At 41.7% G+C, this 22,098-nt stretch overlaps 1 protein-coding gene across 1 annotated transcript in view; it reads right to left on the reverse strand.

Annotated features, from left to right (window-relative positions):
• Positions 1-661: 661 nt before the first annotated feature.
• akap7 (A kinase (PRKA) anchor protein 7) overlaps positions 662-22,098 on the reverse strand; it is a 79,728-nt gene continuing 58,291 nt past the window's right edge. Inside the window, exon 7 of the mRNA XM_078400051.1 lies at positions 662-1,582. Coding sequence (XP_078256177.1) covers positions 1,386-1,582 — 197 coding nt within the window. The 3' untranslated portion in view covers positions 662-1,385. The remainder of the gene's footprint in view (positions 1,583-22,098) is intronic.

Below are 22,098 nucleotides of genomic sequence, written 5' to 3' on the forward strand. Positions count from 1 at the left end.
ATAGATATACATTTCACATATCATATCATCATATCATATATATACAGGGCAGAAACAGGCCTTTTCGGCCCACCAAGTCCGCGCCGCCCAGCGATCCCCGCACATTAACACTATCCTACACCCACTAGGGACAATTTTTTACATTTACCCAGTCAATTAACCTACATACCTGTACGTCTTTGGAGTGTGGGAGGAAACCGAAGATCTCGGAGAAAACCCACGCAGGTCACGGGGAGGACGTACAAACTCCTTACAGTGCAGCACCCGTAGTCAGGATCGAACCTGAGTCTCCGGCGCTGCATTCGCTGTAAAGCAGCAAATCTACCGCTGCGCTACCGTGCCGCCCTATCTATGTATTATATAAATGCAATAAAAATGGATTCATAGCTAAATTACATGTTGATTGAATTTCAATAAAGTAATACTGAACTTTCCAACTGAAATAGCTGATGTACAAAATAATTATAAGAAACTTGTTGAATTTAGGTGACCTCAATTCTCATTTCCTCTGAGATTTTATTACTGTACTTTGTTTTCATTTTACAAGTCATAAGAATCAATGTTGACAGTTAGATCCTCCTGATCATTGCTTCTTTTTACAGCCATTTCCCTCTGTAATGCTTTTTACAGCCATTTCCCTCTGTATTCGCATTTGTGTCCCTGGATGCGACAATAGTTCTTTTATCTGATTAAGTTTGCTCTGTACTGCTTTGGTTTCTTTCTGCAGAGCATTCCTAATTACGTCTGAATCACGTTTTTTTCCTGAAGAAGAAAAGATAAAAATGTGTTTCATTTTACAAAAGTTCATTTAATTCTACAATTTCAAACTAAAGATTCAAAAGAAATATAGATTGTTTTTACAGCGCAACTGTAATTATAAATAAATACGTAATGTCCGTGTGCACTAGAAGGTTCAGCTTACATGTAACAATTTTGTGAAATGAATAAATTCACATAGCTTATTTCAACAGTTCAATCAGTTTTGCTTATTCTCTATTCTCAATCATTTTAGATTTATTCTTTTCTATTATGAATCACTATTTTTGCACTACAATAATAAGAAAAAAACAGTTGTACAAACTAAATCAATGAAACTGGTGCTTTGAAGAAAAATCAAATCAATATTTTCAGGTACTCGAGACCCTTTCATCACTTTTGACGTCCGTACACAAGCATTGAGAAGACGATCACTCTTTCCTTCAGACGTTGCGTTGGAGAACCTCGGATGAATAAACTGTGAAGGTCTTGATTTTCCTCCATTGTAGTGTATTATTTTTCCTCAGCTTTTTCATCCTTGGTGCACTGAACACTTGAGACAATGATCACGTGTACTCATAAAAATACTCTCTGCACACACTAAACACCTGTTTTAAAATGTAACTTTTTCATTTCTTGTTTCCATTGTTTGGGTCAGTGTCCTTAAACCATTTTGAGCTGATTTTCTGCTCATTTGTGTTCAGTTTTGCTTTAGATTGTGTTTCCTCCAGGTACTGATGTACAGCCTTAATCACAGCGGTCTCCACTAGCCGTTTACTTAGACTGATCAGTTCCTCCTCATCAGGTTCATTCTGATTCTTTCTTCCTACACACCACAACAAACAAAACAGATCAGGTAACACCTTCTCATTGAACATACCAAAAGTTTTACCATGTTCAGTCAACAACTTGCATTTATATATGATTTTTAAAAAATGGTAAAACATCCTCAGGTACTTTCATTTGTAATGAAAGCATAAGACAATTCTTATTGGTGGATTAATTTACATGCTCAACTTTCTGTTGAAGCAAGCTGGCCAATTGGACACAATTGGCTTGAAGATAGGAGACAGATTGGTGGTGAGGTTGGTGGTAATGAGTTGTTTTCCCGACTGGAGGTCACTCACAAGTGGTGTGCTACAGGGATTGTTTCATTATTGCTAGTTATTTATATTTGGATAAGAATGTAGGGTAGCGTGGTTAGTGAGTTTGTAATGATATTAAAAGTGGTGGTACAGTGGATAGTGAAGAAGGTTATCAAAGATTACAACAGAATTTAGATCAACTGAGCCAAAGGGCTGAGGAATGGCAGATGGAATTTAATTCAAATAAATGTGAGGTGTTGCGTTTTGCTAAGATAAAGCAAGGCAGGACAGTAAATGGTAGAACCCAGAGGGGCATAGTAGAACAGAGAGACATGGGGAATGCAGGTACACAGCTCCTTGAAAGTGGTGACCAAGGTAGGGAAGGTGGTGAAGAAAGCATTTGGCACACTTGCTTTCATCGGTCAGGGCATTGAATACAGGTGTTGGGTTGTCTTGTTGTTCTACCATATGTTCGACAGGCCACATTTGGAGTACTTTGTACAGTTCTGGTCGCTCTGCTACTGGGAGGATGTCAATCAATGTAATTCTATTTCTATAGAATTCATCCCATTTGCCTGGAGCACTTTAAGGCTTGGCTCCAGGTGGAAAAGGTCAATACATAAACTACTCCAATCTTCAAAATGTTTAGCAAATATTAATCAAAATACATTCAATTGACCAACATTGAAAACATAGCCGTGTCTGGGCAAATATTAGAGATTGAGATCAACAGCATGAGTTTACAGCAAAACTTCATTAAAAAGCTGGATCTTTTTTACATGGTTATATGAATTGTTCTTCACATCCTGAAAAGAGAGGCCGACAGGAAGTAAACCAATTTTTTTTCTGTGTTCATTGTAAATGTTGGTTATAACTCCATAAAGGATTGGCAAGTAGGCGATCTGCATTTAACATTTTTACACCAAAATATTTAAAAACAATGCAGTAAATTAAATATTCCCATGGAATATGGAAATATTCCTATGGAATCCAAAATAGGGTTTATTATTGTAACTATAAACCCAAGAAGCCACGGTGCATATTTACACACACCAAATTATTCAAACACAGAACTAACATCTCTACTTTTTGGTTGCTTGTTCAAAAGGGAAACAGCACAAACGTCCACAGGGATCAAGTGTACAATTGTACTACAACAATTTGTTCAAATTCTAAACCAGAGATGGAAACGATATTACCACTTCCCAGAAAGGGTCAGAAAACCAAGTAGTTTTCATTTTAATTGACATAATTCCAAAATTAAAAGCAAGATTGACAACGGATAAACATTTTCTAAAAGTACTATAGTGGCTTCAGACAGATAAGAACAATATTCATCACTGCGATTCAGTTTTGAAGTTCACATTTCAATGCAAAATGTAGTTTTTTAAAGGAATGGCAGTCATGTGTGCAGAAGTCATGAATCTTTGAAGATCTCACTGCTCTCCATGTGGACTGGCTGATAGCTTACTACACTATTCAGTAAATGTCATGCTCATGCTTTAAATTAGATTCATACTTCACAGGAAATTTATCACTCTTTACTAACCTTATAATTGACAGTAAATTCGTTTATGAAATAATAAATAACATGGTCAAAAAATATTTCAATGCAGAACTTTAGAAGGAAAATATATTTCAAAGTTGTGTGAAGGTAGCTTTGTTTTCAATGAGATCTACATTGTAAGAATTGTTTAACCTGAATGTTACATAAATTATTGTGTATCCAATAATAATTTTAGTACAAGGAGTTCAGATGCTGTCATAAATTACAAAGACAAAGATCTGATACCTCATATTATTAATTGTGATTAGATTTTTTTTCATTATACACATTATCAGTAGCAGTCTGCTTCTGTGGTATATCAGTTGATATCTAATGGCCTCGGACTCAAAACAGTGTTTCTCCATAAAATTGGATTTTGTTGTTGATTTTTGATTGGCCAAGGAAATTAATCGGTGTAATTCAAATTGTGTAGGAAGGAACTGCAGATGCTGGTTTACACTGAAGATAGACACCAAAGGGCGGGGTAACTCAGCGGGACAGGCAGCATCACTGGGTAGTAGGAAAGGGGGACATTTCGGGTCGAGACCCTTCTTCAGACTTCAGACAAATTGACTGTGTGTGACAAATACAAACCGATATGTGCTGGGGCTAGAGAGAAGTTGTGAAAAATATAGAAGAGATAGAATCGTGAAATTATAATGAGATTTGAGAAATGAAGAGTTAGTGGATTGAAAGCCAAGTGATTTTTGTATAGTCGGTGGTACGGTAAAAAGAACAAATTGTTGCAAATTATCTAGGTGTTGCAAATTTGAAGGATAGACAGAGGTTTACAGATCATTTGACTGCTGTAGGATTGGGGGGGGGGGGGGGGGGCAGGGAACAAATGAGTGGCGAGGAATCAGCACTGAAAGGGAAGATCGATTGTGTCAGAATACATGCATTGACTACAGTCACTTGGATGCATTCAGGGGACCATTTTAGAAAGAACAGTAGGGGAAGGCCACAGAATGAAGGAAAACAATTAATTTTTCTAAGCTAGACACAAAATACTGGAGTAACTCATGAGAAGAAATGGGTGACATTTTGGGTCGAGATCCCTCTTCAGACCCGAAACGTCACCCATTCATTCTCTCCTGAGGCTGAGTTACTCCAGCATTTTGTGTCTATCTTCGGTGTAAACCTGCACCTGAAGTTCCTTCCTATACAATTAATTTTTCTAGCAGTGCTCTGAACAAAGTGCTGCAGTTTTAAGACCATACTATCCCAAAAGTAACTAAACAACCAGGACAACATGATCCAAGTTCCCCTGCGACACGCGAGGAGTGCAGAGTGAATGACACCATCCCATTCAACACTCACATTTTGTTTGAAAGAGTGGCAAATGACAGGAACTGCTTGGTCAATGGTTCATATTGGTTACCATCATATTTCACTCTGGGAGAAAATTTCTAAAAGTAAATGAACATTCCAGTATATGTTTCCAGAAACGTGTGCAGATTGTAATCGTATGTACACTTATGTGCATATGATTACAAAGGACAAACTATATGTAATTCTGTTCTTCCACATATGCTTGTCTAGCCACACACATATGTATCCAAACTGATACCAACACATCTCAATCCAAACCCTATGCTTCAACTACTCATTGTGGCTGTGAGATCCACATTTTCAGCACTGTTTGGATAAAACAAAATTCTCTTGAATTCCCTTTGGATTTCTTGCTGGCAATCTGATATCTGCCACCTCTAGTTACGGTCTTTCTCATTCTCCCTGCATCCACTCCAACACATTTTACGAAAATGCTCCTGAGTGGGGTGGGGCAAAGGAAAAGGGTGGGATGGGGGAGTGGGAAAGGATTTTATTTTAGATTGAAGAATTCAATGTTCATACCTTTGGGTTGCACACAACCCAGGTAGAATATGAGGTGCTGTTCCTCCAATTTATGTGTGACCTCACACTGGCAAGAACCACATTGGTGCAGCAGGGAATAGGGAAGGCTATTGGAAAGGTTGTCCTATTTCAAGGAATTTTATATATAAATGTACAGGTTTTACTGCAACTGTACAAGGTACCAAGAAGACTACATCTAGCTTTCCTTTATTTAAGAAAAGGTGTTATTTCACTGGAGGTGATTCAGAGAAGGTTCACTAGGATGATCTCGGGTAAGGAGAAGTTGTTCTCAGAGGAAAGGTTAGACAGTTTGGAATATTGCTCACTGGAGTTTAGTAAAATGAGAAGCAATCATATTAAAACATTTATGATTCTTAGAGGCTGACACAGAATAACTGCTCAGAAGATGTTTCCGCTCATGAGCGAGTCCAGAACCAGAGGCATGGTTTCAGAATAAAGAGACACCATTTTTGACTGATATGAGGAAGAATTTCTTCTCTGCAGGCTGTGTGTCTTTGTAACCTGCCACAATGAACTGTGGGGGGAGAATCTTGGGTATACTTATTCGTGAGCTAAATAGATTTCCAATCATTGAGGGAATCAAGGGCTATGGGGAAAGGGCAGGAAAGTGGTCTTGAGGAATCAGGGGAGCCATGACCCTAATCAATGATGCAAGTTGTAAAGGGGCTGAATGGCCTACTATTTGCATGGCCTATGGTGATAAGGTCGAACCACGTAAAAGGTACCGTTGCTTTGAAAGTACTTCCATCAATGCGGTGTTACTCTGAAGAGATACATAGCAGCTTTCAGGTCACTCCAAGGATTTTTCATAAGCAATAATATATGGTGATAGCAGTCCTTGCATTCAGTCTTTAAATCACATAATTTCAGATTGGATAAATAATCAGATAACTTGTGCTTGTCACTTAGTTTGAACATTAAACATCTGGGAGAACATCCTTCTTCATACAATGCCATGAAACATCTTACATGCCTCTAAGAGGGTGGCTTACATTAATGCCTCATTCAAATGTAGAATCGTTGACAGTCCTCATTCAGTAAACACTCTACGGACTAATATATTTACAGGTTTACAAGGGAATAAAACAAGGGAAGATTTGGACTGGACCAGGTCTGTTCTGAGGCAGTCTGAAGAAGGGTCTCGACCCGAAACCATCAGTCTGAAGAAGGGTCTCAACCCGAAACCATCAGTCTGAAGAAGGGTCTCGACCCGAAACCATCAGTCTGAAGAAGGGTCTCGACCCAAAACCATCAGTCTGAAGAAGGGTCTCGACCCGAAACCATCAGTCTGAAGAAGGGTCTCGACCCGAAACCATCAATCTGAAGAAGAGTCTCGACCCAAAACGTCATCCATTCCTTCTCTCCCGAGATGCTGCCTGACCCGCTGAGTTACTCCAGCATTTTGTGTCTACCTCTGATCAGAGGCTGCATGGACTCAATGGGCCAGATGGCCTCCTTCAGTGTTGTTGATGATTATGTGATCACATAAAGACCCATGAGCAAGGATGTGTCATAATAGTGGAGGAGTGTCATAATGGAACAGACTACAGGCAGAAGCATTAGTCGGTGAACAACAATATTTATATTGCATCTTTAAGGTATGACAATATCCAAGCTACCTCACAGGTGTGCTATCAAATGGTGTGACCCTGAATCACCTTTTAGAACAGGTGAAAGAAAGCTTGAACAAAGAGGTAGGTTTTACGAAGTGTGGTGAAACAGATAGGTTTGGAGGGACAATTTAAAGCTTTGTGCCCAGGCAATATGTGTTGGTGAGATAAAGAAGGATAGTGTGCGATGAGGTGGCAGTAGGAGGTAACTGTAGGGTGGTTAGGGTACCATTAGGTTTTGCTGAATTTAACAGCAAGATGTGACTAATCATTTTGGATTTTCATTTCCTGGATATCGTCCACTCGATTGAAAAATAATTCTGTTGTTGGGTTGTAACCTTCACAGGGAAGGTTACAACCCAACAACAGAATGACTTTTCAATCCTAATGGTACCCTAAAAGGAATAGGTGATGTTTCGAGTTGAATGGGGAGGGGAGTGAGGCTGAGAGATATCATGGGTCTGAAGAGGACAATGACTGGAGTGAGGAGTTTGGGGTAGGGTAAAGTCAGTGGAAATATCAGAACACTCAGTAGAGATGTCAATGGATGTGCCTGGAGACATTGGGGAAGAAAGAAGATGACAAGGCTTCAAAGAGCATGACGAGAGAGGTGAAAATTCACACAATGGGGGATAACGAGGAAGGACAATAGAGTAAATGGCAAGCGGGCAAGGACATGTTGGGGATGGAGCAGACATTGAAGCCAGGTTGTATGTCGCTTAATTGTTGGGGTGACCAGCAAGGGAGCATATGGGGTTATAGTCCCTCCTAGACGCCACGATCGTCTAAATGTCTGAAGAAGGGTCTCGACTCGAAACATCACCTATTCCTTTTCTCCAGAGCTGCTGCCTGACCCCCTGACTTACTCCAGTATTTTGTGCCTATCCCCACAAACAATGTTGCATGAGCATTTACCTTCCATTATCAGCCTTTGCCTTCCTCGGGCTCCAGGTTTCCCGGGACATTGGCAATGAGGCACGCCAACATTAAACTAGAAGCGAGCTAAAGTCCTGAGCATATGCAGCCTTACTAAAGGTTTTTAATACTTATGGACAATGGGTTTAGGTTTGAAATTATTGTATTTTTTAACATTTTTTCCTCAACACCATAAATTTTGCGTTTTAAAATTGCTCTGATAAATTTACACTCAAGGCTGGAATCTGAATAAAAACAGGAATGGATTTGATGGGGTGTGGTGGAAAGTACTGCAGATGCTGGTTTAAATCAAAGGTAGACACAAAATGCTGGAGTAACTCAGCGGGACAGGCAGCATCTCTGGAGAGAAGGAATGGGTGACGTTTCGGGTCGAAACCCTTCTTCAGACTGTGTGGTCCTTGGATACACAGTCTGATGAGACTCACTGTCTCAGCTCACACATGAAGAATATCCTTTTTGTTGTAGAAGTGCCTACATCCCAGTCAGACTAGTATGTTTTTGAGAGCAGAAGAGATACCGATAAAACGATCCAAAAGCAATTTGCTAAATACCATAATTAAAAGACTATAAAAAGAAAGAGTGCAAACTGTCAAGCTTTAGGTGACTGGTGTAAATGATTTCTCTCATGTCAAACTACTTAGGATGGTGGTTTTATTCTTCTATATGCTCCACCATGATTTCCCATGATATTGGTAGTTTATTTCATCATAATTCTTTGTAATAGCTATTACTATGTTTTTACATCTATATCAAATGATGACAATTTCCCTGATCTCAAAACCACACCATTTTATCGACAGCATCAAGCCTATACTGATTTTTTTCACCTGGATGTTTATTCTCCTCAGACTGTTGAAAATTGACTATTTTATATCACATGTAGAATCTTAGAGCTATACAGCATGGAAAAACAGGCCCTTTGGCCCATCTTTTCCATGCTGATCAAGGTGGCAAACTGGGCTAGTCTATTTGCCTGCATTTGGTCCATATCCCTGTAAACCTTTTCTGTACATAAATCTGTCCAAATGCTTTCATAAAAAAATCATAATTGTATCCGCTTCTATACATAGATACCTCAGGCAGCTAATTTTAGACTAAGTGAAAATGTTGCTGAGGTCTTTCTTAAATCTCTCCTCTTTTACCTTAAGACCACCCCGTCTAGTTTTAGAATCTTCTACCCTGGGAAAAAGACTGAGCGTTCACTTTATCCAAGACCCTCATTATTTTGTACACATCAGTAAGGTCCCCCTCAGTGTCCTACGTTCCAAAAAAGTTCTGCAATTATACAGCCTCTCCTTATAAATCAAGCCCACAAGTCCAGATAACATCTGAGCAAATCTTTTCAGCTTCATTTCTAAGTTAATGTCATCCTTCCTAGGTGACCAGAACCGCACACTGTGCTCTGACGACTTGTACAGCTGCATCAAGATGTCCCAGCCTTTGTAGTGAGTAGAGCCAGGATGTTTAGGCGCTAAAAATCTCTGAAATAGGTAGGCAAATAGGCATAATAAAATTACAAAAAAGGCACGAAAAAAGCATTTATTGACAAAAAAAAGGCATAAAAAGGCATGTATTTCCACCACCAAAATATGGTTAAAAATGATAAAATAAAGCTATACTACATTAAATGACCAAAGTTGCCTGGTTACACATAATTACTAGCATTTTTTCTCAAATTATATGGTGTTAAACTATGCCGTCTGTCAGACAGAATATGCTTCAGTTGTGAAAAACTTATTTCTACCCCAGCTGAGGTCACTGGTGCATACCCGAAACAAGGTACAGACTGTATATTCATGTCGATATCTTGTGCATAACAACTACCTTTAAGAACTTTAGCTATGTTTTGTATTTTTTCAAGATCTTTGTTACCTAAAATCACTCTCTCACATTTTCCTTGTATGTCTTTACCTACATCGCCAGGAACTTTATGAATATCGTCAGTTACTTTGTTGGAAACCTGCAAGTTATTCACAAATGTTTCGCCACGTTTCTCAAGGGAAATGATAGCTTGTGGGAAGTTTGCAAAATTGGAAGCAATAAACACAAGATTGCACAATAAACAATTCTTGCTATTGAGGGCGTGCAGCGTAGGTTTACTAGGTTAATTCCCGGAATGGCGGGACTGTCATATGTTGAAAGACTGGAGCGACTAGGCTTGTATACACTGGAATTTAGAAGGATGAGAGGAGATCTTATCGAAACGTATAAGATTATTAAGGGGTTGGACACGTTAGAGGCAGGAAACATGTTCCCAATGTTGGGGGAGTCCAGAACAAGGGGCCACAGTTTAAGAATAAGGGGTAGGCCATTTAGAACTGAGATGAGGAAAAACTTTTTCAGTCAGAGAGTTGTGAATCTGTGGAATTCTCTGCCTCAGAAGGCAGTGGAGGCCAATTCTCTGAATGCATTCAAGAGAGAGCTAGATAGAGCTCTTAAGGATAGCGGAGTCAGGTGTATGGGGAGAAGGCAGGAACGGGGTACTGATTGAAAATGATCAGCCATGATCACATTGAATGGCGGTGCTGACACGAAGGGCCGAATGGCCTCCTCCTGCACCTATTATCTATTGTCTATTGTCTAAGATCGCAGTGGAGGGATTTTTTCTGCATGATTTCACTGGCGATCCTGACTGCAGCAGATTCTTCTTCAAAACAGTTGACGATTTATTTTATCTTTTCAAAATTTGCAGCATAATAGAGTAGAGCAGAGAGCCATGTACCCCACCTAGTCAAAACAGGCTGAGGAGGTAGTGGAATCTCGGGTGCCATTTCCTTGAACAACTGCACACGGTGCTTTGACGGTGCTTTGAGGAAGATTTTCTTGACATTGGAAACCAGGCGATCGACATTTGGAAACAAGCTACGTATGTGCTCGGCAATTCTATGGAGTCCGTGAGCTAAGCAAGTCAAATGAAATATTTTGGGGAATAAAACTTTAAGAGCACGAGCAGCTTTTTTCATGTATGGAGCTGCATCAGTCACAAACAGGAGAACATTCTCGTGTTTATACCTGGCCAAAGTACAGCAAGTAAAGATGTAAACAACTGAGCAATAGTTGAGCTGTTTGACTTCTCCAATACTTCCGATGTTGACAAATACTCCTTTGATGGTTGACATGCCTCCAGTGTACCGATGACCACATTGGCAACATACCTCCCCACAACATCAGTTGTCTCGTCTATTGAGATCCATATTTTGTTGCATGCAACCTCATCTCTAATTTTCTACACAACAATGTTGAAGTTGCAGTCAACATAATTTTTCTGTAATGATGACTCGCTCGGTATATGTTCCTCTGTGTATTTCTCTAAAAAACCTCTGAGAGATTTGTTTTCCAATTTCCACAGTGGAATTCCAGCATCAATGAATGCCTTGCACAGATCACTCGAAAACTCAGGTTTGCAACTGGAGCCAGCAGTAAATGTAGTGAGGAGATAAGCTTGTGTATTTCCCGCCTTCAGTTTCTCTGCCGCCGACTTGTGTTTAGGTATCTGTACATGCTGGGAGATAAAATATTTCTCATGATTCACTGCAGTTACTAGCTTCTTTATGTCCATCACTGCCCTGTCATGCACCTGTGCCCACCACCAAACTACATCCTTCTGTGTCAGCTTGCATAGCGGTTCACATAGATCGCTTAATCCAGGAAGGAATTTGCTCAAGTAGTTAACAAAGCCAATAAATCGTTGAACTCCTTGGACATCCTTTGGGTTAGGCATCTGTAGCACTGCTTCTACCTTCCCTGGATCTGATTTCAGACCTGCAGCAGAGACTTTACGTCCTATGAAAGTGACTTCCTTCACCTTCAGCTTTGCCTTCTCTATGTTCAGCTTCAGGTGACGGTCACGACATCTCTCCATCAGAGCTTTAACCTTCCTGTCATGGTCTCTTTCTGCTTCCTCTGCCGTTTTTCCTTTCCCAAACACTAGGATGTCGTCAGCAACAGACCTCACTCCTTCCAGGCCCTCCAGTACTTGGTTCTGTCGTCGCTGGAACTCTTCAGGGGCCGTGGACAGACCAAACAGCATGCGTCTCCACCTATATCTACCATATGGTGTGTTAAATGTCGTAAACTGAGAACTCTCCTCATCCAGTTCCACATGCCAAAACCCATTCTTGGCATCAAACGTGCTAAAGACCTTGGCATCATTCAGGTCGGTGAGGACATCTTCGATCGTCGTCATTGGGTAATGACTTCTTTTAAGCCCCTTGTTCAGATCCCTCAGGTCTAAACACACTCTCAATTTCCCATTGGGCTTTTCTACACACACAAGGCTGGATACCCATGGTGTGTGGGTCTGTACTGGGGCAATTATTTTCGCTTCTGTTAGTCTGCCTAACTCCTCTTTCAGCTTATTCCGTAAGGCTACAGGGACTCTTCGTGGTGGATGGATCACTGGCGTTATGCTGTCAGCTACCAGCAAATGGTACTTGCCCTCAAATTTACCTGTCCCTTCAAACACATCAGCATACTCCGCTATCAATCTTTCCTTGCTCAGAGGGATTTCACTGCCATTCAGTGTCATTATGTTCTCTTTACACACTGAGATGAGCCCCATCTGCTGGGCTGCCCTGCTTCCCAGGATTGGAATGCAGCCTTCCTCCAGGACTACAAACTCTACTTTGTATTTCCTTCCATTCTTTGGGTTCACCAGTCTCACCTTGCTTTTCCCAAGAGGCACCACTGTCGTATTGTTGTACATGGACAATACTTGCTTGGTTTCATCCACATCCTTTGCATACATCTTGGGAATGATGTTACATGTGGCTCCCTTTCAGCATCATGGTCGCAAATATTTTCTTTGGGAATTGAGTCTCTTCAACCCTGTGCACACTTTCTGCTTTTACTGCTTCTGGTTGCAGTTCCATTGTGTGAATTTCATCATCCTCTTGACTGTCATCATACTCATCACTGGAACTCTCCACTTCCACCACTGCATGCACAGGTTTTTTCCCTTTCTTTTCTTTTTTCTGCTGCCCCTGCTTTTCCGTGCATTGTGAGGTGAAATCATCTTTCTGATGGCATTTGAAACACTCCCTGCCATATGCCAGACATTTCTCCCTCTTTCTCTCATGTTTGTATCCACAGTATTTGCACTCTATGGTTGGCTGGTACCGTTTCCCCTCCTGCCTCACTGCACAGACATCTTGTCGCTGGTCCCCTACCAGGACATCAACTCTGGCCTTGGCCAGCACCGAAGCCTGGCATGCCTTCACACACTTTTCTAAGTCAAGTAAGGTTTCTCGGAGAAGTCTTTCCCGCCGCATGTCATCCCTTATGCCGCATATTATTCTATCACGTATCAGTGAATCCTTCAACTCTCTGAAACCGCAATGAGCTGCCAAGAGCCGCAATAAACCCGCCCCTCTATCGATGGAAACAATGTAGGCCGCACAGTCGTCTCTCGGCAGTAATTACTCACAAACGTCGTCTGCTGTCGTCCTCTCGACTAATCCTGAAACAGGCCCCGATCTGACGCCATGTTTTGTTAGTGTGTTTCCTTTCTGTAACCTGCTCCATGACAGCTACACAACTAATTAACAGAAGCTTTACACTCGAGTCTTGGGTTCAGCCATTTTAATTCAGGATCTCCTCGGCTACTGCCTCATGGGTAATATATCCCCGGTACTGCACCACAGAGTGCGCTATTCCCATAACACCCAGGGCTAATCTCTGAAGCACACCACTAGTCACAGGCCTCCAGTCCAAAAATCAACCTTCCACCACCACCAATTGCTTTCTACCATGAAGCCAATTTTGCCCCCTCCCCCTGAATCCCATGTGATCTAACCTTCAACAGCAACATACAGAATCCTATCAAAGTCCATATTGAGTACATCTATACCCAAGCCATCATTAATCTTCTTGGTTACTTCTTCAAAACACTATCAAATTCCTGAGTCACAATCTACCTAGCATAAAATTGATGCTGACTATCCCTAATCATCCCGTTTTCCAAATGCATATATATCTAAGAATTCTCTCCAGTAAATTTCCTGCCACAGATGTCTGGCTCATTGGTCTACAGTTCTCAGGTTTTTCTTTGCAGCCCTTCTTAAATAGAAGCAAAACATTAACCACCCTCCAGCCTTCCAGCACTTCACCCGTGTCTAATGGTAATTCATATATCTCAGCCAGGGTATAAATGATCATGTCTTGGAGATTTATCTACCTTCACAGGTAAATACCTGTGACGAACACGGTGGCACAGTGTTAAAGTCGCTGCCTTACAGCGCCAGAGACCCGAGTTCAATTGCAGAATCATCCGTTCACTTTACCATTAAATCACATTCAAATTTTAATTTCTTCTATCCATATCTTTATTCTGCATCTAAACCCAGTTGCACAGGATCTGCTTAACATCGGTCATTCCTTACTTCCCAATCTAACGTTGCTTTGCACTATCTGATATTGAATATCTACTTCTGATGGTCCTATTGCTAATTGTTTACAAAACCACAATTGCTATTTTTTTGGTTTCTGTTAGAAGATCTGTGCATTTAGGTTGTCAATCTTGCTGACTCTCTGAAAAGGATAAAGCCAGTAGTACAAGCGGGTGTCCTGCTCAGCTGAAATTTTAATTCTGTAAATGTCGATGCCAGTTTCGGGGGATTTACTGTTTATGTACTTATTTAATCTCTACTAATTGCTGATCTATGCCTCCTCTCCTCAGCAGTAAATTCCACATGCAGCACCTGATTAATACTTGTTGCATACACTACTGGTCCAACATTAACCACTATGGCTATTATTGCTGGAACTTATGCATTTAGCCAGTTATCATCCTACTGCTAAAAGGCCATAAAAGGTTAACCTTCCTTTTATGTTTTCTGTTATTACTCAGTTACACCTCAATTCTGTTCTCACCCTTATAAAAGACTTTAAGACAAGTTTTACTATGGGAAGGCTATTTGAACTCTCCTTTGAGGAAGGGAACCAGAACATATATTTGCTAAAGGAGTCGCCCAGTCTACGCTTGGTCTTGTTGATGTGAGGGAAACCACATCGGGAGCACCAAATGCAGAGGACGACTTTGGTAAAGGTGCAAGTGAAGCAATATATATTGGTTGGTCTCACCAACACAAAGGAGGCCACGTCGAGAGCACCAAATGCAGTGGATGACATTGGAAGAAGGGCACAGGAACCTTTGTCAAGTGGTGAACTTTGGCAAAATCAAGCATGATCTTGGCGACCGTTTAGTCAGGCACTTATGCTTCACTCACCAAGTTTTGCAAACCATTTTAACTCCCTTTCGCATTCTCACTCTGACCTTCCTGTCCTTGGTCCCTTCCATTGTCAGAGTGAGGCTGCATGCAAACTGGAAGAACAGCTGCTCATATTCGTCTTGGGTAGCTTACAAAGCAACGGTGTTAACATCGATTTCTCCAATTTCAAGTAATACTGCATATGCTCCCTTTTTCCCTTCTCCCACCCCCAAACCCTGGTGTGCAGACAATGCTCCCACCATCCCAGTCACCCTGCTCTTTTCCCCTTCTTAATATGTTTATCTCCCGCCCCTAAGTTCCAGAGTTCCCTTTTATTCCCTCCCCTTCCCCTCCCTCTTTCCACCCATATACCTCCCTTTGGCTTCACATTTCACTCCTCCATTTCTTACTGATACACTTTTGTCTCCTTTTCATCCTTTATCACATAGTCCATAGATCTGCCAATGAACCCCATATCTATCTATCACTTGCCAAGCTTTGTCTCCCACCCATCTCTCTTTTCTAGCTTTCTCCCCCTTACATCAATCTCTCTGAAGAGTGGTCCTAACCTGGAATGGCACCTGTCCATTCACTCCAATATGCTATCCAGTAATGACCCCTTCTCCCGTCTCCAGCGGACCCCCTCCTATTGGACCCCTGTTGGTCAACTACCCTCACTAGAACTTTTCATCTCCAACTGCCGGCGGGACATTAACCGCCTCAAATTCTCCATTCCCCTGACTCACTCTAACCTCTCCCCTAAACGTACAGCCCTCCACTTACTCTGCAACAACCCTGACTTAGTCAGCAAACCCGCTGACAAGGGAGGTGCTGTGGTAGTCTGGCGTGCTGACCTCTACCGGACCGAGGCCAGACGACAACTCTCGGACACCTCCTCCTACTTATCCTTGGACCATGACCCCACCGACGAGCACCAGACTTTAATCATCAACACCATCACTAACCTCACCAATTCCGGCGCTCTCCCCCCTAATGCCTCCAACCTTATCGATCCCCAGCCCTGCACGGCCCGATTTTACCTACTACCTAAAATCCATAAACAGAACTGTCCTGGCAGACCCATTGTTTCTGCCTATTCATGTCCCACTGAACTTATTTCCACCTACCTCCATCCTATCCCCCCTGGTCAAATCCCTTCCCACCTACGTCCAAGACACCTCACATGTTCTCAGTCTCCTCGATAACTTCCGGTTTCCAGGCCCCCACTCCCTCATCTTTACCATGGATGTCTAGTCACTCTACACTTCCATCCCCCTCAAGGATGGTCTTGAAGCCCTCCGTTTCTTCCTCGACCGTAGAACCAGCCAATCCCCATCTACTAACACCCTCCTCCGCCTAGCAGAGCTGGTTCTTACCCTTAACAACTTCTCCGTTGACTCCTCCCACTTCCTCCAAACCAGAGGCGTAGCTATGGGCACTCGCATGGGCCCTAGCTATGCCTGCCTCTTTGTCAGGTACGTCGAACAATCCCTGTTCCAGACGTACACCGGCCCCATCCCCGAACTCTACCTCCGCTACAATGACGACTGCATTGGTGCTACCTCTTGTACCCATGCAGAACTCATTGACTTCATACACTTCACCACCAATTTCCATCCTGCTCTTAAATATACTTGGACTATCTCTGACATCTCCCTACCATTTCTGGACCTCATCATCTCCATCACAGGAGATAGACTAGTGACGGACATCTACTACAAACCTACTGACTCGCACAGCTATCTGGACTACACTTCTTCCCACCTGGTCCCCTGCAAAAAGTCTATCCCCTACTCCCAATTCCTCTGTCTACGCTGCATCTGCGCCCGGGATGGGGTGTTCCACACTAGAATATCAGAGATGTCCGCATTCTTCTGGAAATGGGGCTTCCCCTCTCCCATTATAGATGAGGCCCTTACTAGGGCATCCTCTATATCCCACAGCTCCGCTCTTGCTCCCCCTCCCCTCACTCGTAACAAGGATGGAATCCCCCTTGTCCTCGCCTTCCACCCCATCAGCCAGCGTATCCAACAAATCATCCGCCAACAATTCCGTCACCTCCAATGGGACCCCACTACTGGCCACATCTTCCCATCTCCTCCCCTTTCTGCGGTCCGCAGAGACCGTTCCCTCCGTAACTCCCTGGTCCACTCGTCCCTTCCTACCCAAACCACCCCCTCCCGGGCACTTTCCCCTGCCACCGCAGGAGATGCAACACCTGTCCCTTTACCTCCCCCCTCGACCATCCAAGGACCCAAACAGTCTTTCCAGGGTAGACAGAGGTTCACCTGCACCTCCTCCAACCTCATCTATTGTATCCGCTGCTCTAGATGTCAATTTCTCTACACCGGCGAGACCAAACACAGGCTCGGCGATCATTTTGTTTTTTGCTATTTGCAGTATCCCTCTGATTTAATTCCCTTCGCAATCACAAATTCCCTTTCCTGGTTATTACAGATATTTTAATAAAACTCCAGATCATTACATAGTCTTTAAATTGATACCATTCAGGTATGGCTCAAATATGTAATACCTCTTGGTTTTAGCATTCAACACTCCCCTGTTCATTTGAAAGGGTTCATTCACCGACTTTCAGTAAAATTGTACACTGAGGTCAGTGGTTTGCTTTGTTTATACTTTATTTTCATCAGTATTAATATAACAAAAATAACATTGAATGCGCTTTTCAATTCATTTACGTTTTGACTGATTTTACCAATTGTTGAATTGTTTAATTCTTTATTAGCTGTTTTAAAAAGTCTCATCACTGGAGCTATTCAGCGACATTGGAAGAACACATCTTACAATGTAGTCAGTCAGTGCTGTGTAAAATACAGGAGGAAGGCAGTAAATTGTAGGAGAAGGAGTGTTTGGTGGTAAGGAAGAGATGCCAGTGGCGAGACAGAGGGTCGTGGATCAAAAGGTTGGTTGATGGCGAGGAGTGGACGGGTAGCTGTCAACCCAGAAAACTGATAGAGCATTTGGTATAAGGGTTAGCATCCAAACCTGTGGAAACATGGGGCGGATCTGGTAGTGCGGGGAGCGAGTGGATGGGGTTTAAGTTGTGGAAGTGTCATTCAATAGCAGTTCTCCTTGATCCTTTATATGTATTGGCATACAAGAGGCAGAAGGGCATAGAAGAAAAATTGGACAATTGTGCAACTTGCAGATGGTTCCCAATTTTCCTTTATACTGAAATTGAACTACTTTGTGCACAAAAACATGACTCTGTGATCCATTTTCTAACTGAATATTTTTAAAGATACTTCATATTTCTTTTTATTTCAAGGGGAGAAGAATATGAATTGGGGAATAAATTATATTTCATGTTATCACCTAAAATGTGCGGACTTAGAAGACACAAGATGAAGGCTGCTTACAGTGTTAAACCACTGAATAGAACGGCTTTTTTGTGTCAAAAATATTTTACAATTTCAATGCTTGTACAGCACTGTATATTTATAGAAAGGAATGTTTTAATAAGAGTGCATATAAAATAAAACTATCATGAAGTAATTCTTAGGAGTAGTCAAGGAGACACGATCTGCTATGCTTATAAAGAAAGGTAATATTTAACTTTACACAACCCATAATCCATGCTGGTTTACACTGATATCAGCTAACCTCTGTAATCACTAAATGGAAGATGTGTATAACTAAAAATCAAACATATACCAAAATCAGTATTTTCCCAGAAGACTGTAAAGCTAGTTAGAACTAATCCATTTATGTAGCAACTCCATATTGAAAGAGATATTTTGTAAAAATAGAGTTGACATTATTGTTTAATAAGTAGGAAAATGTAAAAGCGAGCAGTCATTGATCGATCTCATAACTATCTAAAAAAGTAACAACTCAATGTTTCCATTTTAAATCCCGATAAATTACATTAGTATCTTACATTAGTATTCTTTGAAATTGATGAGACACTTCAACCATCATAAGTATAAGATTGAGAACAATAGTTTTGTAGATTTCCAATGCCAGTTTGCAAACTGTTAGGTACCTCAAATTTTGGGAGAACTTTTAAAAATCTATTTCAAATAGCTGCACACCTTTTACATTGAAGTATTTGTCAAATTTCTTCATGCAAATTAATCTTGAAATAATGGGACAAACACAGGAACCATTCTGCACTTAGTATCTCAGAAACACTCAATGCCATAAATGAACTGGTTTTTTTTGGTGACGTTGGTTGCAGAGAAATGTTGTTTAGGACAACCGTAAAACTCCTTGCCATTCTTGGAACAGCACAATAAAATCATTTACAATATATTGAAACTTTTAAACAAGTACACTGCACCTCAGTTTATTTTCTCATTCAACAGTTAAAACCTCTGACTATACAGCAGTACAACACTGGAGTGATAAACCACTTGCACCTTTCGCATTAAATAATTCATCAATCTATCTGTATTCCTAAAAGTAATAGAGAAATTAATTACTCAGGACGGGCTGTGATATGTTCAAAGGAATACTAAGCCTTCACTGTCTGCTGTTCTAGCCATAACGTCACACACTCAAAGTTTATTATTTCTTGTTCAGTCTATTCATTCTATTCCAACCATGTTCAATTTTCACCCACAAAACAAAAAATAGTAGATTCCTCAAAGTTAAAAACATATAAATCATTTAACTTATATTAAATATTTTTCCGGTGCCAGGAATTCTATTTTTCAAGAGTCTTCATTCTACAGTGTTTCTTTGACATTTATGAAACACAATACAGTAAACCCTCGGTACAATGGACCAGACAGGGGGGTGGGTGTCTGTTATTACCGATTGTCCGTTATAACCGAGTAAGGTATTATTGTTGTATGCAGTTGAAACAAAGAACTGCAGATGATGGGTAATATACAAAAGGACACAAACTACTGGAGTAATTCAGGCCGCGACTTAGGAGAACATGGATAGGTGACGTTGGGATCCTTCTTCAGTCTGGTTCAGTCTGCAGAGTGACTCCAGAACTGTGTGTTTTTTCACCTGAAAACTAGGCGCCGATGCTGCTGGTCTGCACTAGCGATCCCTTCTTCACCAGTTGACGCGGCTGTTGTTGCAACTCACGCTATAGCCCCTGGGGACACCATTTTCTTCAGGCCACTGTTAAAAACAAGGCACATGGGAGCTCCCTCCCCCTCCCACCAGCTGCCACTTGCAAGGTGGAGCATGTTGACGATTCTGGAGGTTGGGGGGGGGGGGGGGGTGGGGTAGAGGGGCCGAGTGGACAGAGTGACGGGAGACGGAGGAGGTGACAGTGGTTGAGTGGACAAAGTAAAGGACGAAGCAGTAACTGGTGAGAGGGAGGGAGCACCATGTGGTGGCCGAGTGCAGCCTGTCGGTGGCCTAAAGAAAGTGCTGCCGGCCAGGGACTACAACGTAAACTGCAACAACAGTCACTTCAAGTGCACGATGCAGTGTGAGGAAGGGCTCACTGGTGCACCTTGCGAGTCGGGCGGGGGGCCTTGGAAGCTTTGACTCTAAACAGCTGGGGTGCGGGCCAGAGGCCCGTCCACTATAACCAAAATGTGCTATAAAGAGGTCCATTAAAACAAGTGTTTAATGTACAAGTTCTGGTTGATGAATTTCACTCAATAATGATCAATTATGCTTCCTGTGTGTGTTATTTCCTGAAATACATTTTACAACCTATTTAATTTGGACGCAAAACTGGCACAAAATTTTGCATATTCACAAGGAATGCTTTGAAGAGCTTCCTGGAGTTATAGTCATAAAGCTAGCTGTACAGCATGGAAACAGGCCCCTCGAACCACCTTGGCTATGGTGCCCGTTGGCATACTGAGCTGTCCCATTTGCCTGCATTTGGCCCATATATCTCTAACCTTTCTTATCCATATATCTATCTAAATGGCTCTTGAAAGTCATAATTGTATCTGTTTCGATAGCAGCTCATTCCAGATATGGACTACCCACCTTGAGGTCCCTCTTCTGTCTTAATAGATACAATATCCCCATGTTCATTCATGACTGAATAAGAAATATTTTTTTATCTTTCTAAACCTGAGAGGCACTCACGAGAAAAGTTGCCAGATGCAACCTATAGACAAAACCACATTCAATGCATGAATCGCAGCTTCACTCAGTTGCCCCTGAATCTTGGTTACTCAATTTCTGCAGATATTATGTTTGATCAACTACTTGGCATAAAACAGCAGTTGAAACTATTGCAATGAAATGAGAAATATATTGCTGTTCATGGCATCTGCTTCAGTTTATGCCTTATTTTTTTAACTGTGGACATTGTCACTTCCCAAGGTTTGTGCGACCACCATGAGTGAAAAATGTTCAAAACAATGTCATACTGTTTTCCCTGCAGCCAAAGAGGCCGAGAGATGACCTGTTCAAGTTTATAACATTAGAGTAGGTAGGAAAATAAAACTGCAGATGCTGGTTTAAATCAAAGTTAGACACAAAATGCTGGAGTAACTCAGTGGGTCAGGCAGCATCTCGGGCGAGAAGGAATGGGTGACGTTTCGGGTTGAGACCCTTCTTGATAGAGTAGGTAGTCACAGTATTTTCCCAGGGGAGTCTAGAACTGAAGGGCATAGATTTATGATGTGTGTGTGTGTGTGTGTTGGGGGCTGGAAGGTTTAAAGGGGATCTGAGCGGCAAGTTTTTCACACAACGGGTGGTGGGAGTGTAGAACAAGCTGCTACTGGTGAAGGTGGATATTAGAAGACATTAGGACAAGTAAATAAATAGGAAAGGTTTTGAGGAATCTAAAGAAAAAGAAAACTAGTTGATCAAGGATATGCAGGGAATGGAAGGATATAGATCATGTGGAGTCAAAGTAGTTTATCTCAGCATCATTTATGTCACCAACATCGTGGGCCAAAGGGCTTGTCCCTGTGCTGTACTGTTCTACGTTTTATCCTACGGTAACTTTAAAAAAACGTAAAGAGCACTTTCAAGTCAACGTTCAAGAAAATATGTACAGTTTAGTATTATTTGAGGTTGGGGAAAAGGGGGTTCTTTGTTGGTTTTTACCCCCCATCTCTTATAGGAACACTGATGCAAATCCATCTTGCAAACTACTGGTTGTCTTAATGCCTCAAATTCAATGT

Source organism: Rhinoraja longicauda, chromosome 5 (genome assembly GCF_053455715.1).
Source record: "Rhinoraja longicauda isolate Sanriku21f chromosome 5, sRhiLon1.1, whole genome shotgun sequence".
Taxonomy (NCBI): domain Eukaryota; kingdom Metazoa; phylum Chordata; class Chondrichthyes; order Rajiformes; family Arhynchobatidae; genus Rhinoraja; species Rhinoraja longicauda.